At 25.0% G+C, this 16,777-nt stretch overlaps 2 protein-coding genes and 1 long non-coding RNA gene across 11 annotated transcripts in view; 2 read left to right on the top strand and 1 right to left on the bottom strand.

Annotated features, from left to right (window-relative positions):
* LOC127290504 (uncharacterized) overlaps positions 1–11,222 on the top strand; it is a 29,564-nt gene extending 18,342 nt beyond the window's left edge. For all 3 annotated transcript variants that reach the window (XM_051319112.1, XM_051319111.1, XM_051319113.1), the window contains exons 4-5: positions 3,127–3,666; positions 4,056–11,222. In XM_051319112.1, the coding sequence (XP_051175069.1) occupies positions 3,127–3,666; positions 4,056–4,248 (733 nt within the window). In that variant the 3' untranslated portion in view covers positions 4,249–11,222. The remainder of the gene's footprint in view (positions 1–3,126; positions 3,667–4,055) is intronic.
* LOC127290513 (uncharacterized) overlaps positions 1–16,777 on the top strand; it is a 68,227-nt gene that overhangs the window by 20,268 nt on the left and 31,182 nt on the right. The window lies entirely within an intron of this gene.
* LOC127290500 (potassium/sodium hyperpolarization-activated cyclic nucleotide-gated channel 2) overlaps positions 7,843–16,777 on the bottom strand; it is a 167,652-nt gene continuing 158,717 nt past the window's right edge. For 4 of the 6 annotated variants that reach the window (XM_051319102.1, XM_051319097.1, XM_051319100.1 and 1 more), the window contains 7 exons: positions 15,939–16,088; positions 15,603–15,821; positions 15,357–15,503; positions 14,928–15,045; positions 14,181–14,469; positions 12,624–12,759; positions 7,843–12,219 (listed from right to left, as the gene is read on the bottom strand). In XM_051319102.1, the coding sequence (XP_051175059.1) occupies positions 12,073–12,219; positions 12,624–12,759; positions 14,181–14,469; positions 14,928–15,045; positions 15,357–15,503; positions 15,603–15,821; positions 15,939–16,088 (1,206 nt within the window). In that variant the 3' untranslated portion in view covers positions 7,843–12,072. The remainder of the gene's footprint in view (positions 12,220–12,623; positions 12,760–14,180; positions 14,470–14,927; positions 15,046–15,356; positions 15,504–15,602; positions 15,822–15,938; positions 16,089–16,777) is intronic. The other 2 variants (XM_051319098.1, XM_051319101.1) reach the window with 1 other exon arrangement.

The following is a 16,777-nucleotide window of genomic DNA, read 5'->3' as shown; positions in this document are numbered from 1 at the left end:
ATTTCTTTATATCTTATCAAATTCTCATATATATGTATTGCAATTTTTTTATCTTATGAAAAATCCTTTTCTTTTAATTCCACTTAGTTTTTTTTTTTTTAAATTATTATTTTAATTTGGAGAGAATTCATTTCAGTTTTTTTAAAAAAATATTTCGTTGAATCAATGAAAGTTTGTTAAGTGGAAAAAAAATAGTATTAAATTAAGAAAACCTGATTTTTGATGCAAGAAAATTTATTTTCTTGAATAAAAAAGAAAATAGTGGATCAAAATATTTTCTTGAATCAATGATATTTTTTTAGTGTTTTGGATAATTGAAAAAATTTAATATTTATATGCAATGGTTTTTGTTTGTTTAGGAATAGCAAAAAAAATTTTTTATGTCCGTTTCCAGCAAAAATTTTTATTAAATCTTAACATAAAAAAAAAGAAAATGATTTCATTTGAACTTTTGTTTCGAAATGTGAAATAGAAACTTCTTTGCTATCCTAATAAAAGAGTTTCCGGTGTTTAACTAGTTGAAAGTAGCTGAAGTCAGTATAGAAGTTTTGCAATTAGATACAAATTCTATATCTTTGGAATTGTCGACTGATACTAAAAACTTTATAAATTTTTAATAACTTCTCAATAAATTTGGAATATTATTTGAAAAAAGTTCAAAGTATTTCAATTGAAACTATTTTTTAAAATTTTTTAAAAAATCGAAATTATTTAAAATAGTAAATCAAAATATTTCTGTTAATTTTAATTATATTATTTAATCATTTAATAGATTAAATTTATTTTTCTACATTGTGTATATATGTTAATTTATTATTAATTCAATGTTATGATTTTATTACCAATTTATCTGGAAAATTTTTGGTACATTATTGCATATGAATTTTAAATGACTTTATTTAATATCGCGAAAATTATCAATATTATTTTGGGAAATGTATGAAATTTTAATAGATTTATTTAATATCGAGAGAATAATATTGTGTTTATTCAGAAGAAAACAATTCTTTTCATTATTTTTCTAAACTTTATTATCCAAAGAAACAAAAAGTATCACTGTTTTATAAGATCATATAATAGTGTAATTACAGCAGGCATATCTTCATAATGTTATTCATGCAATTATCTTTACTATCTTCTATATATATTAGTAACGGAAATGTTACTTCACTTGCGTAACCATTCTCTTACATACTTTTTTTTTTTCTACCTCATGAGAAATATCAGTTATTACTATATTATTTTTCAATAATTGCGTATTTAATTTCATAAAATTCAATATATAAAAAAATTAACAAATAATGAAAAAATTAATTAATTATTAGTATTAATTAGTTAAAAAGTTCTTCTTAATTTAAAATTCAACTGAAATTCATGTTTTACAAGATTGAAATTTCTTTATATTTCAAAATATTTCCCATATTCCGATGTTTCACTTTTTTACCCCAACATTGAAAAAATATTCTCAATTTTTTTTTTTTATTTTTTTGGAGGGTAATAAAAAAATTAATCTAAACATGAACTCTGGCTTTATGTCCTTGAATTAATGATCCTTGAACTAGACTATTTTTACACAATCTGACATAGTTCCTAATCCTCAAACATATATGTGCATGCAAAGAGCATATCGCATATTTTTCTTTCATAATTTTTCATTTCTAGGCACGCGATTTTTGTTTGTATTTTCCTCATTTTTTTTTTCTGCGTTGTAATTTATTCTGCAGCTCGTATGCTTTTTTATTTATTATTTTCTCTTCGCGGAGAATTTTTTAATTTTTATTTAAATATCCAATTTACATGTTTGCAATATTTATATTAAAAAATTTTTTTTTAAATTTATTTATTGTCTATTCATTAATAGCAATAATAAAAAATAATAGTGAAGAGAAAATGAATTGATAAAAAAGAAATATATGATGTAGAAAAGTGGGTTGAAATAAACAAACGAGAGACAATACTCCTGTCAGCTGGTGATGTTATGTTTTCAAGATAAAAATTGCAGAATTTGATATTTCAGTAAAGATTATTTTTTAAATAACTTTAATAATTGATTAAAAAAATTTTTTTTTTTAATTCTAGGCTATGAAAAAATTTATTAAAAATTTAAATTATTATTAATATTATTATTTAATTTTTAAAATAATAATTGCAATTTTGAATATTTTCTCTCGTAGTAAAATATCAGTGCAGTCAGGATGATAAGTGTGTTCATCCGTTTCTTGAAAATCGGGTCGTCATGTTTCCTCCATCAATCTTCATAAAATTTGGTCGTCCATTATTTGTATTTCGGTATATATATTAGTGATAGATATGCTTTCGTTGAACGTGGAATCCAAGAAGTGAGAATTTTAGGGCAAGTCAACATGAAATATAAACGATTGGTAGCAATTTGATTTAACAGTGACAGAGAGTTTCAGTGAGTCGAGAAAAAAAAAAAAAAAAAGAGAAGAGCATAATTTGTTAAAACAAATGTGACATAAGCTTTCATCCTGTATGCTTTAAAGCGATGATATAATGCTTTTAAATATCTAGAATTAAAATTTAAAGAGATAATAATAAATTTGTTAAAAGATGGAAGTTTGTTTTTTTTAAATTGAAAGGAATATTATTTTTTTATTTGAAAATATATATGAAGGAAATTAAAAATAACGGAAATGTAAATTTAAAAAAATTTGCATTATCTTAAATTAGTAATTTTATAGATAATAATGAAATAAATTTGCAAGTCAGTTGTTTATAAACTTATCAGTCTGCACGTGAGCTCCAGTGGTACTTTCGCCGCATTTAACTTTGAGATGCTCTCGGAAGTGTGATTCACATTTATTTATACAAATGGAAACCTGGTTTTCGAATTATGTACACCTTGGGAAAATTTCATTTATTGTTTGCAAATTGTTTTTTTTTTATTCATTTAAATTTAATTTATCGAAAATATTATTTTTTATAAAAAAAAAATAATGTGAGAGAGAAATTTTAAGATGTAAACTCTGAAAATTAAAAAATTCGTTTTAGACATTTTTGAAAAGTTTTAGGGAATTTTGAAAATCAGATTTGTTTCGTCTTTCTGTATTCTTTTTTTAATTCAATAAGTATTGTTTTTTTTTTTTCATAAATATCTCTTTTTAGGAGGTTAAAAGATTTGAGATTTTATGTCGCTTTAAAAGATGATAAAGAACTTCATGGAACGTCGACATTTTGGAGTCTTGCTCATGATTCAATTTGGAATACAACAAAAATAATAGAACCAAATTCAAATTTAGTTGTAGCAACTGCAGTATTTAATGTACCGCCATTTATTGGAAGTGAAATTGTTGATGCATCTGGTATTATTTTATATGAGGCTGTAAAGAAACATTATCAAACTGTTGTGCCAAATTTCAATTTATCAGTAAACAATACAATTAATGAAAAATTAAGTCCACAATTTGATAATCAACCTGAAAATAGTATTCTTGCATTGAAAGCAATTTCTGTGGAAAAAATTTTATCATTTAATATTCAGTTTCCTGATGCTTGCGAAAGATTTATGGATTTTTTACAAAAATATTCATTTATACAGATTTTTGAAGATATTCAAATAGTTAAAAATGGTGGTACTTTGCAGTATTGTATTTTAGAAATGCTTTCAATTACTCCAGATGAAATTACAGTGAGAATATTGGCCAGGTTTGTTTAGATATTTGAAATTTTGAATTTTTTTTTTGTTTAGAAAAAATTAGTAATTAAAATATGTACTGCCCTTGTGGAAATTTAAAATTTATAGATAAAATTAAAAATGCAGGAAATCTACTTTACCAACTTACCTTTTGCTTCTTTTTTTCTTTTTTTTTGAAATCTATCATTTGAAAAAAATTGTTGTTATTTTCCGAATTTTTTCGAACTAAAATTTCATTAAAATGCATTTTATATAATTATGATGTTAATTTGTTTTAAAAAAATTATTCTAAAAAAAATTCTTTGATAAAAATAAAATTAAAAATTTTAATTTCTACACGGGTATATATTGTATATAGTTTTAATCTAATTTATAAATTGAAGGGAATTTTTCTTTTTAGGCATGTATTTCAATTAACTATCGTTTTGTCACTTCTGCGAAAGGAATTTCCTGATGTTCCTGAACTTGAAACAAAAGAGAATCTTAAGGATTCAGCAGAGATTCTTCTTGAGGAAATGCGGCTTTATTTAGCTAATGCATCTCAGGCACAAATACAAAGAGCACAAATTAATACTGATTATTTTATTCCTTAATTTCTTTTTTTTTTCATTGAGGATTAAAATTTCTTTTTTGTTTCATTAAAACAAATTTATTTCTTTCAGTATTTTTTTTTTTGCACAAAAGTTGATGTATTTTCGTTATATGTGTGTGAATTTTTTTTTTTTGCTCGATTAGGTATTTTTTTTCAGGAATGTTAGTGTGAAATAAATAATAATTGTCTAAATAGCTTCTCTTTAGGTTAATGAAAGTATAATTCTGCCGTCCAAAGTAAAAAAAAGCCGTAAACAACAATGTTTTTATTGTTAGTTATATACTTTTTTTTACTTTGGAAGAATTCGTAGTTGTTGTTGTATTTTTTTTTTGGAGAAAGGAAACGTTTATTTTTTTTGTTGTTGTTTTTTACAAAACCGAAAATATATGCGATTCATCTACTATTAAATACGACGGTCCTATTTTTTGTTGATCTGCCTCCATTATCAGAAAATTCGCATATGATTCAAGGTAGAGAGTGATTTTCGAAATAATGAAAAACAAGGGAAATGTGAGTGATCTAATAAGTGTCTAATAAGTGGACGGGCGAAGTTGAGTAATATGTATTGCCACTGAAAGTTTTACAAATTTGATGATCAATCCTTTCATCTTCTAATAGAAGCAGTTTTGTTTTTCTTTATAACGTCGTATAATGCAACGCGATGTATAAATTGCGAAATCTATTATTTTTTCTTCGCTTATTACATTTTCACTTAAGATTTTTTTTTTTTGGTTTTTAATTTTTTATCTCTTCTATATTTTTTGCGAATATTCGACTATAATTCGCGTATTACATATCAAATATACCATCTTGAAATTGTGGTAATTTTTTTTTTTATGCACGTCACTTTGTTTCTAATATATACATACGCCACGATAATGCTGCTGCTTTTTTGTATCTTTTTTTTTGTATAGACTGCGCTTTTTTTTATTATACATACGTGTGTGTTTATTTCTTTTTTTTTGGGTTTATTATTAATAATATACTTCTCTTCGCATTTTTTTATCGATATTATCTCAGCTAAGGCATTCAGTATGGCAAGTACATATATGTAAAGATAATTCCAATGCGCGAATTCGTTTTTTTTTTGTAGTAAATATAAAGAAATGCAAATTTTCGTCTAACGCTTTTTTTTCTATAATTATAATATTTTTATATATATATATAGTCGAATTAAAGATTGTTGTTGTGTTTGTGTGTTTATTGAGTTTGCTTATATAATTCCTCTGTTCGATTCGATCAACGAATTATCTCGATTCGATTAAAGAATTTCTTTTTGGATTTGATTTCAGTTTTTTTTTTTTTTATTTTGTCCTTCACGGAAAAAATTCTATAGAATAACGATCTATCTAGCACCAGCACGTGCAAATGGAGTATGAAGCAGTTGTAACAATTTGAGTTTTACACATTTTCGCTTCAGGACATACTTCCTTTCTTACATACTTTCGCACTTATACGTATATATATAATATATATGTTTACTATATAATGCAAAATTGTATAATACACGCGTGTGAATATATTTATAATAGGAGAATTTAATGGTGAAGCTAACGCGACTAATAGAAAAATCAATATCACGTGGTCAATTTTCATTTTTTTTTTTTAAATTACATTTTGCTAGCCTAGACCACAAACCACCAATAAATTCTCCTGCTGTACATGTACTCGAAGTATGTACAATAATTTCTTTTTATCACTTGAAATTTTTTCTTATTCATGATAAATTATTTTTTTCCTTTTCCAGAAATTTTCTTTTTAAATTATAATTTTAAGTCAAAAAAAAAAAAAAGGAAAATTTTTTGATTAATTGAATTGTAATGGTGATAAAAATAAATATATTGTACATACTCACGTGTGTAAATCAATTTGCGGAATCACGTGTGCGCTTTAGGGCATCGCACATAATTTTTCTTTTTTTTTTTTTTTGGTAGAAAATTGACTCTAGGGTGATTATTTTACAAGGCGTTCTACTTGGCTTTTTCTCATTGTTGTCAGTTTCTCAGCTCATGATTAAATGAAAAGAAAAAAAAATTATAAACAAATATACATTCGATTTTCGAATCGATAAATGAGCGTGCTCGAAAAATTCGTTTAAAAGAAAAATTTTTTGGTGATGCGATTATTTGTGGTTTCAGTTTTTTTTTCTTCTTTAGAAAGTATTTATAAGTTTGAGAGCACGAAGTGAATACACTTTAAGGCACATCTAAAATAGCTACTGTGCTTTGATGATTTCCTCAGTGATAAAATGAAGAAAAATTCTTTTCAGTACCATACATATTTTTATAGATTTTTCTGTTAGAGAAAAAAATTGACAATCGACAATATCTTATTCATTTTTATCGTCGCACTTTTTAGGCCTCAATTACTGAAACATCTTATCGAATTTTCAATGAATTTTTCTTTTTATTCTATATTTGGTCGAGAAACAATTTTTTGAATTGGAAACTTTTTTCAAGTTTAGAGAATTTTTTTTTTTTTATTTTGTATTTTTCTTTTTGTTGCGGGAAACTTTTTTAAATTAAGGAACTTTTCTCTAAGTTAATTCTTTTGGAAAAACTTCAAAACTTTTTTATTGTTTTATTAACTGAAGTTTAATTTTTTTTTTATTTATATTATTTTATTAACAACTTTTTTAATTTTAGAAACTATTGGGATTTTTTAAATAACAAAAATATTTTTATAGTAATAATAATAATTTTCTTAATTAAAGATATTTTTTTTGGGAAAATTTAACAATTTTTCTTTCCTATTTTAGAAACTTTTCATTTACTAAAAAATTTTTTATATAACAATTTCAATTTTAATTAAAAAATCTCTCCTAATAATTTTCACTGTTTTTTATAAATTAATTAACTTATCAATATTTTTTAATTAATAATTGTAATAAATTTATAGAAAAGTTCTCTAACTTTTTTTTTTTTTTTTTTAGAAATTTTTGTGCCAGTTTAAAAATTTTACAAAGTTTATATAGAGTTTTAAAGGAAATGAATAAAGTTTCGAAAATCGAATGTCTTTTTTTGACCAGAATCACCGTGTAAAATAGATCAAGAGATTCTCATGAATGAGATTCCTAATAAGCTTATTAGCATTCAAATCGTCCACATATTAGACAGGCGTGAGATTGTTTTTTTTTCAATTATTGAAATTTCGCATTGCCCTTGAAACCGGAAACGGATAAAATGACAAAAAAAAATTTTACTTCCCAGAATAATTATCTCGATTCTATAAAAGTTTTGAAATTTTTAATTGGACTGTTTTTCATGAAATATATTATATATATATATATATATACAGAATCGAGTTATATTTCATCATATATTAAAACACTGGTAGAATTTATTTTCATTCAGCGACACGATTTTCATTAATTATTTATATAATAATAGCAGAGAAAAAAGTGTTCATCGTGTTATTATAATCTATAAATTTTTTTTCGATACGTTCATATAATAATAATTAATATAAAAGAATTTCCTGATATGCAAGATTTTTTGAATGAACGTTTAAAAGTCTTGAGTGCCCTAAGAATTACAAGCTCTTTATTATAATACATTATTATATATTTAGTGAGATGTCACACCTTTTTGGCGTCTTTATTTTTTTTTTTTTTGGAATTTATTTTTTTATAAGGCTTTTTTCGAATTTGACTTTTCGTGACTTTTTTTTATTTACCATTTCCGGTTTTTGGACGACCGTATATTTGCCAATATTTTCACACCGTCTTTTATAATTCTGTCGTTCAGTTCTTTTACAAAAATTATTTGTTTCTCTCATTTTCTCTCTTGCACTCTAATTTTTTTCAATTACGCATCACGCCTTTTTTTTTTTTTAAACGCACAACTAACTTTTTTCGTATCTTTGAAATTCTTACGTTCGCTATTTAGTATCCGTATTCATTAATATTAACATAGTACTTTTCTTTATCAGTAGCATTGGTAATAACATTTTTTTTTTTTATTATTATCTAATAGTATCTAATAGTAGCAGTAATAGTTAGCATACAATGTCGAGTTAATCTTCATTTCGTTTCTCGCTCCATTTCGAAATAATTGCAATTTTGTTTGTTGTTTTTTTCATGTGACAAAAATATAATAGTACGTTTATTTTGTTAATTAACGTACTATTATTAATGTCGTAAATTTACAAGGCGATCGAAGATGCAAATTGAAGGCAAAACTATCACCCTTTTTTTCAGGAAAAAAATAATTTTCTTTATTTTAATCTTTCTCTCTCTTTCATGCTCTCTCTCGCTCTCACTGCCTTTTATGTTTTACATATTTATACGTGTTAATACGTGCGAGAATTTTCAATCTCTATCTCAGGAAGTATGTACAATATATGCAATTATATGTATATATATATTTTTTTTCTTTTTGGTATGGATGCAAGTTTATTTAATTCATATGTGCAAATAATAAAGCAATCTTGTAAACTTTTCTCAGATTCTTTATAATATACATTATTTCGTCAGTTTTTCATTTTAAACTTGGTTCAGGAAGAGTTTATATTAATCTAATAACGTCTAACAATTTTTAGTCAATCCTCGAACAAATTTTATATATATTTTTTTCAATTTTTTTGCAAAAAATTAATTAATTATAAATTGTTATTTTTTCGAGTTATAGTTTTTTTAATATTATAAATATTGAATGAGATAATTATTGAATTTAATTAAAATATAATAATTTAATTATATATAATAAAATTTAAATAGTAACAATAAAATTTATCTAACAATTAAAAATTTATGTAATAACAATTAAATTTATTTAATAACAAATGTAAATTTATTTTATTTCATTAAATAATTGATTTAATTAATAATTTTAATAAATTCAATATGCAAGAGGATTGACTTTTTAAAAAATATAAACAGTGTGATTAGAATGAAAATTAAAAATAAAACGCGCAGCATTTTTAATAAGAAATTAATTGACAAAAAAAATATAAATAATTACTATTATTATTATTATTATTATTTGCGAACTAGAAACGTCTCAGGGATTGAATGAAGAAATTTGAATATTTTCGAGAAAAAAAATTTTGTTCAGTAAGGAATGAAAATTACGATTTAAGAAATGAATTAAAATTTTTGAATTGATTAAATTAATAATTAAACAAAAAAATTTGTTTATAAGTTCATAAAGAAATAATGTTAAAAGAAAGTTATTTGAAAAAAATTTCTGGCAGCTAAATTTATTTTAGCAAAAATTGAATAGTATTTATTTTCATTGAAAGAATGTTTAAGAAAAATTTTCAAATGTTTTTTTGTAAGTTTCATTCCTTTAAATGAAAATTTTTTTTAGGTCCCTTGTTTCGAATTAATATTAATGTTATTATTATTATTGTTATTATTATTATTAATATTATTATTGTCGTTAAAATTTGCTAAAATTTGATAAATAAATTGTTCATTTTGTTCTTCAGACCTGAGACGTATATAAATTTTGATTTAATGAATCGCATTGGCGAATAATGAAAACTTAATTATATATATATAACAGCAGAGGGACTTAAATAAGGCATTTTTTTTAAAAAAAAGGTAAAATAAAAAAAAATGCATTCTAAAATCATATATATATATATATAGCAACTTGAATGTACAGTCAATATTTTTTTGTAATTCCTAATAATGCATTTGTGGTAGCAATCATTGCTATAGCAATCGTAACAATAATAATTTACTTAATAATAATATTTATAGCGCTCTCTTATTTATTTTACACACTGCTTTCGTTTAACGTATTATATAAAGTTTCTCTCAATCCCTGATTCTTTTGTCTCTGAATGTTTGTCTCAACAATGTCAAAACTCTAAAAAAAAGAAAGTCCAAAGAACATTCAACAAGTTAACAAGTCTTTGGACTTAAGAGTCATTATCCTTTCTTTTCTATATTATATCTCTTACCCTGATTTCATCCTTGAACCTAAGTCACTCAAACTGAAAATATTCTTTAGATTAATATCACTGTTTTATTTTCTCTGTGATGCTATGGACTTTTTTTTCTTTTTTTTTTTTAATGAAAAGATTAAAACAAAAAAGCCAGTTCTGATCATTAATGAAGTTATTTTTTCCAAAAAAAATTGATTGAACTTTTATTTTGAATTTTTATATAGAAAATGTTTTTTTATTCACAGAAAATTAAAAGTCATTAAAATAATCTGCAACGCTTATTATTTTAATCCAATTTTGATTATTTTAATCAATTTGGTATTAAAATAAGCAAAATTGGATTAAAATAATAAGCGTTGCAGATTCTTTTAATACCTTTTAATTTTCTGTGTTTTTCCAAAATATAAAAATCAAACTATTCTTATATAAATATTTATAAACCGAATGTATTTCTTTTAAATTAAGAGGATTTCCCTTTTAAAATTCTTTTAATCAATCTCCTCTTAAATTGAGTCATCTTTTTTTATTGAAAAATATTTTCATTTTTAGAGGAAATTTAAAAAAAAAAAATTCAGAAAGAAAATATTTATTTCAATATATGAGATTATTGTTGAAAAGTATAATTAAAAAATCGTTTAATAAAGAAAAAAATAACTTCATTTGTGGCCTTTTAAAAATTTGAATAGATTCCCTGAAATATTTTATTTCTATATTATTTATATATATATATATGCATATTCTTGATTAAATAAGGAATTAATAATAATAATTATTCTAAAGGTCAGTTCGAGAGACTAATAAAAAGCGATAATTCGCACTCAATCTTGTTCGTCTAAAAATTATCTCAATCTTTCTCACTTGAAGCTAAAAGAAATCGTTTTTATTTTTTTTTTCTTCTAAGATATGAAACTCTTTCTGGAAAAATCACAATTTTACGCATCGATTTTTTTTCACATTATTAGGAATAGATCCACGATGGACACAGTATTCGCTTAAATTCCTAGGCCTACTTTACTTCGTAACGAGAAGAATCGTCTATTTTTTTTTTTTTTTTTTTGCTTTTTTTTTTGTTTTTTAATTCACACGCTCATCAGTATTCATAGTTCAACTAAATTTGACGAAAAGTCTTCTTGTTACAGATACAGCTCGGCGCCTTTTTTTTTTATATATAATAAAGAATCTTTTAGATTTTTTTAATTGATTTTTTTTTCGAGTATTTAATTCCTTTGTTCAATGACAAAATATAAGAATCGAAGTATTGGTTTTTTTTTTTTTAAATCACGTCTAGTTCTGTGAAAGTACTTTTGCTATTTTGTCGTTGATTTTCTAGTACATTATTTACATGTTGTAGATATAGAAAAGTGAATTTTCATTCTATAATGAAAATTCATCTCTATGCTACGATTTTTTTTAAATCTTAATTCTTTACAAGTCTAATGGTATAGAATTTGTATATAGCTTTCGTAAAATGCAACTTTCACAGGTTAACTATCGTCACCTTTTGTTTATCTCTTTTTTTTATAATTTTTGCTCAATGTGTATTTTAAAAAGCATAAATGCCAATATACAAATAGGCCACTTAAAAAGTTTGGACGAATTCTATATTTTATAATGTTTTGATAAAATTCACTTTTGGGAATGTTTATTATGGGTTTTTTTTTCAAAAAGAAAATAAATTCTTCGCAGGTGAAAGTTTTGAAGCATTGTTAAAATAAATAAAAAGGCAACGTTAATACCGATTTTGTTGGGGGCTGGGGGGGGGGTTTAGAGAACTAGAGTTTTGACGAGCGTTCACTGCACTTCTCGAGTCAATTAGATATAATTAGTTCATAATGCATAACAGCAGGTACGTAAATTGATAAAGGCACCAAAAGTCTTGAACAAAAATGGGCCTTTAGTACCTCTGTGTTTGCTAGTAAATCGAGTGTCGTCATTGATACGAGTCTTTGTGGAAAGTATCGCTCTTGTGGAAGATTTTTCGCCCTTCCCTCGTAAGGTCTTGGCTTGCAAAATTATTTTCAGACTTTGGCCTAGGAAGCAGACTCCCTGGTAATGATCTCAGCTCCAAGCTGTGAACCTGCGAAAAATTTATTAAAAATTAATTTCTTCGATATTTTTAATTTACATTTTGTGAGGAGAAAAAAATTTTTTTTGTATTAGTCTGTAAATTATACCAAGTGTCCTGTAAATCCAATAAGAATGTCTTGTATAAATTTTACTGAATATTCTGCAAATATTACAAAACAGTTTGGTAAATTTTACAAAACATTTTGCAAATTTTACAAAACATTTTGCAAATCTTACAAAATGATTTGTAAATTTTACTTACTGTCTTGTAAATATTACAAAATGATTTGTAAATTTTACTTACTGTCTTGTAAATATTACAAATAGTTTTGTGAAATTGGCAAAAAAAAAAAAAAAAAAATTCGCTTCATTTGTAATAGTTAGTTTTTTTTCTGATGTAAATTAATTGATTACCGATTCTTCGCTAGCACTTGCGTGAGCTGCCTGTTCCGCAAGAGCATTCACGACGGCATTTATGGTTTTCGATTCGCTGCCAAGATCCTCTTCACGATGCCCTACTAAATTAGGATTCTTCCCAATTTTATTTAACCTGCAGAGAAAAGTTGAATTAAGCGTAGGGACAGTAGGAATGAAAACACCCAGCGATTATTCACAATTGACCGAGAAAAATTTAGCAACCACTTTTTCTTTTTAATTACAATATCGTAAATTAAATTTAATTACATTATACAGATTTCTTCCAATAATTTTAAAAATTCTTTAAAAATTTTCTGTAATTTTTTTTTTCTGGCTAATTATAATAGTATTTTTTTCATAAAATTTATAATTAAAAGTTATGGTAAAAAAGCAGCACAATTTTGAAAAAAAAAATTATTTTACTGGTGCTAAAAATTTCTAAAATGACGGAATAGTCGACAAATAAAAATTTTGAAGCGACTGATAGTCGAACGATTTGTAAAAGCAGCGGTGGTTATTCTGTTTCTTTTATAGTAATATTTCATGTGCTGCATATGAATATTACTATATACAGAAGTACAGTAGATTCTCAGATTAAAAAAAAAAAAAATGGTTTTTTAAAATTAAAATGCAAAAAAAAAAGGATTTCTAAAGCTTCGATTTTTGAGAATCCACTGTTTATAATAAGCAACTTTTGCAAGAGTATCTGACGAATGTAAAGAGGCGTTTATGTTAAATTTGTCGACGATTTGTTTTTTACTGTCACTAAAATTAAAATTCAAGTTAATATTTTTAATGAATTATTTTAGCGACAGTCGTTAATGTGAAAGATATTTTCAGTAGATATGGCCAATTTATGTCAGACAATTTTTTTTTTTCTATAAATGTATTTTATATTTTTTATATAAATAAAATTGTCTAAAATTGAATTTATGTTAATTTTTATAAATTATGTATTTAACTATCAGCCATATTTGCAGAAAATTCTTGAGCATTTTAAATGCATTAATATTTAGAAAAAAAAATTCATACTTTTTATACAACATTCAAAACAAAAGAATAATTTTTCCAATTGAAAAAAAAATAAATTTCTTTTATTTGTTCATTTATATTCTTTTGAATAATCTTTTAAAAAACCTTTATAAAATAAATATATTAATATCTTTCACTCGATTTGAAGGCCAGTATCGAAATAGTCTTATTAGATGTCCTTTTCGTTTATTTGAAGAACCATTTCCTTACAGCCTCTCATCTCTTTCTCTCTCTCTCAATTTCTCTTAATTATCGCATAATTATCCTAAAATCATGTATCGAGTAAAGTATAGAGATAAATAGAGATAATAATATAGTTTAGAGAAAATGCACTTGTGCATGAGTGCGTGAGAATAATATATATATATAGCAAAGGTGATGGAATGACAATTGAACAATATATATTCAATATTTATAATAAAATTTCGAACTGTACATAATGTAAAAAATAGCGATGGGAGGAAAGGGTTTTTGCGATATCGACATCTATTTATCACACCAACTCGATAGAACAAACCTAACCAAAGTTTATACCTCTCGGCGGCAACGCTCTCCATGGTCCGCCGCATTAATGGATATTGGTCCAAAACAGCGTTAAAATGATCCACCGAGAGGCTGAAGAGATTACAGTAGGTTTCAGCTCGAACGGAAGCCACCCTCCTGGCATTTGTTAAAAGGCAAATTTCCCCAAAATAGGAACCATCCGATAATGATGTTGCCACCTCTCCATTTGCCATAACTATATCTACTATGCCCTCTTGAATAAAATACATCTTCGAGCCAATTGTACCCTCTTTTATTATAATATCGCCTGAAAAATAATCATTTTTTAGTAAAATAAAAAGAGTCTTTAAAAACTAACATATATATTTATGTTTTGAAATGATGGACTTTATTATTAAAACGAATCTTAATGGTTTAATTATCTTTTAATAGATATATCAACTGTATATATGGAGTCATTAAAAAAGAACTGTTTTTCTTCTTTTAATAGCATCATATATTTTTTTCGTTTCGCTTTATGTCGCATTTAAAACAACTTAAATTTCCTAATAAGGGAACTTAAAATAACTATTTTTTTCTTTTGATTTCATAAAATAACAAATGTTCTCTTTAAATTTGTTAATTTTTTTTTTCTTATATAATTTATGAACTAAACTGTTTTTTAAATGTTGATTGATAGATTGTTTAATTACATATAGTGCGGTTTCATTAACTTAATGAAATTTTGTTAATATTCCAAATCCAACATGAATTAAATTTAATTACCTGGCTGGAAAACCTCGTATCTTAACTTTGTGACGACGTCCGATACAAAGTTTGAATCCGCGTTTGCGAAGAATGGTACAGATGCAACGAGCGATCTGCAGTTGTAGTTTATAACATCCTATATGTTGACAATAAAGGGGTAGATCATTAACAAGATGGCAAGGGAAAAGTTTTTTAATTAAAATTCAAGATCAGGAACAGTTTTCACAATCAAGATTAATTTAGATTCTAATTGAATCGTTAATAATTATTTGAAGGTTTAGCTGTTCTATCTAGTATTTTTTTTCAATTTGGTTTGAATCGTTACTTCAAATGGCATTTAATTTATTTCCACATAATTTATTTTTCTATGAATTAGAATTTTTGAAAATTAGTAGATTACGATTGTAATATAAGTAAATCTAATAAGGAAATTAAAAATTGTTTTACCTCTCGTAATTTTTCTGAAAGTTCGCCGAGAATTAACTCCTCGTCGAAGAATTTTCCCTGATAACGATGTTCAAAATATTCCGTTATCCTCTGTCTCATTTCTCTCGGTAATTTTCTATAGGCCATATACTCTTCTACTTGTTTCACCTTTTTTTTTATTATTTTTAAGAGGAGAAAAAATAATTATTTTTAAATTAATATTATTTATATTAATTAATTTCATATTATAAAAAAATGAAATTTTACCTTTTCTCGATATTGTCTTCTCGACGAATCCAAAGATTGAATGAGATTCGTCGCATGACCGAGAAATAGTGCATAACACGTTGCACCACTGATCATGCTTAACATCGTTAACCACATATCGGTTAACGATTGCGGTGGAAACCTTCCGTAACCTATACATAACATATGTGACATGGCTTTAAACAATGCCCACGAATATTGCTCCAACCAAAACGAATCCTAGGAAAAGAAAAATTTTTTATTCTTTTATGGTAAAATTTGTCATAGTAAAATGTCAAATAAACTCGGCAGGTGTTATTATTAATTATTACTATTATTATTATTATTGATGCTCACTTGCAATTCGTTGATGGCAACCCATGAATTGCTGGGAAAGCCTTGAAGCATTGGTACCAGGAATTGTAGACATCCACTCCAATGACCAATGAGTAGCATCATGCAGATCAGGTTAAAAATCCGCATAAACACCGACGCCATGTTCAGGAACTGCCAACAACAATAATCAGGCTTTACTTTCTCACTGTTCATTACATAAATGAATTTGCTAAACCCTTTCTGTTAATGGCATCCGAAAGCGTCGTTGCGTATAGTGTACAGCGAACAAGCGAGTGCCGCACAAAACAACTGTCGACTTCGGCATTTATTATAAATCTACTTTGGATTTTTAGTATTAACAAAAAAAAAAAAAAATAAATTAAAAGACACGAACATATGTTACACGTACACTAATATAATGGATGCTGCAATTCATTTTACTTTATTCTATTGAAATCAGCCATTCCCAAAAATTTTAAACTAATCTTTATTTTTTAGTTTTTTTTACAGTTTATTTGAATATTCAATATTTTACAGATTTTTAAATGCAATTATTAAATATCGTGAAATTAATACTGTAATTTTTATCATATTAAGTATTGTAATCTTTATAATAGTACTGAGTATTGTAATTTTTACCATACCAAGTATTGTGATCTTTATAATACAAGAGTGTATTTTCATAATATACTTATTGTAATTTTTATCATACTAAGTATTGTGATCTTTAGAACACTCGGTGCTGTAATTTTTACTATTCCAAGTATTGTAATTTTTACGATACTAATACTAATTTTTACGATATTAATATTTTCATAATAGACTTATTGTAATTTTTATCATACTAAGTATTGTGATCT

Source organism: Leptopilina boulardi, unplaced genomic scaffold, assembly GCF_019393585.1.
Source record: "Leptopilina boulardi isolate dan_hultmark-lab unplaced genomic scaffold, ZJU_Lbou_2.1 LbouV2_70, whole genome shotgun sequence".
Lineage (NCBI taxonomy): Eukaryota > Metazoa > Arthropoda > Insecta > Hymenoptera > Figitidae > Leptopilina > Leptopilina boulardi.
This window is presented reverse-complemented; position numbering and strand designations above follow the sequence as displayed.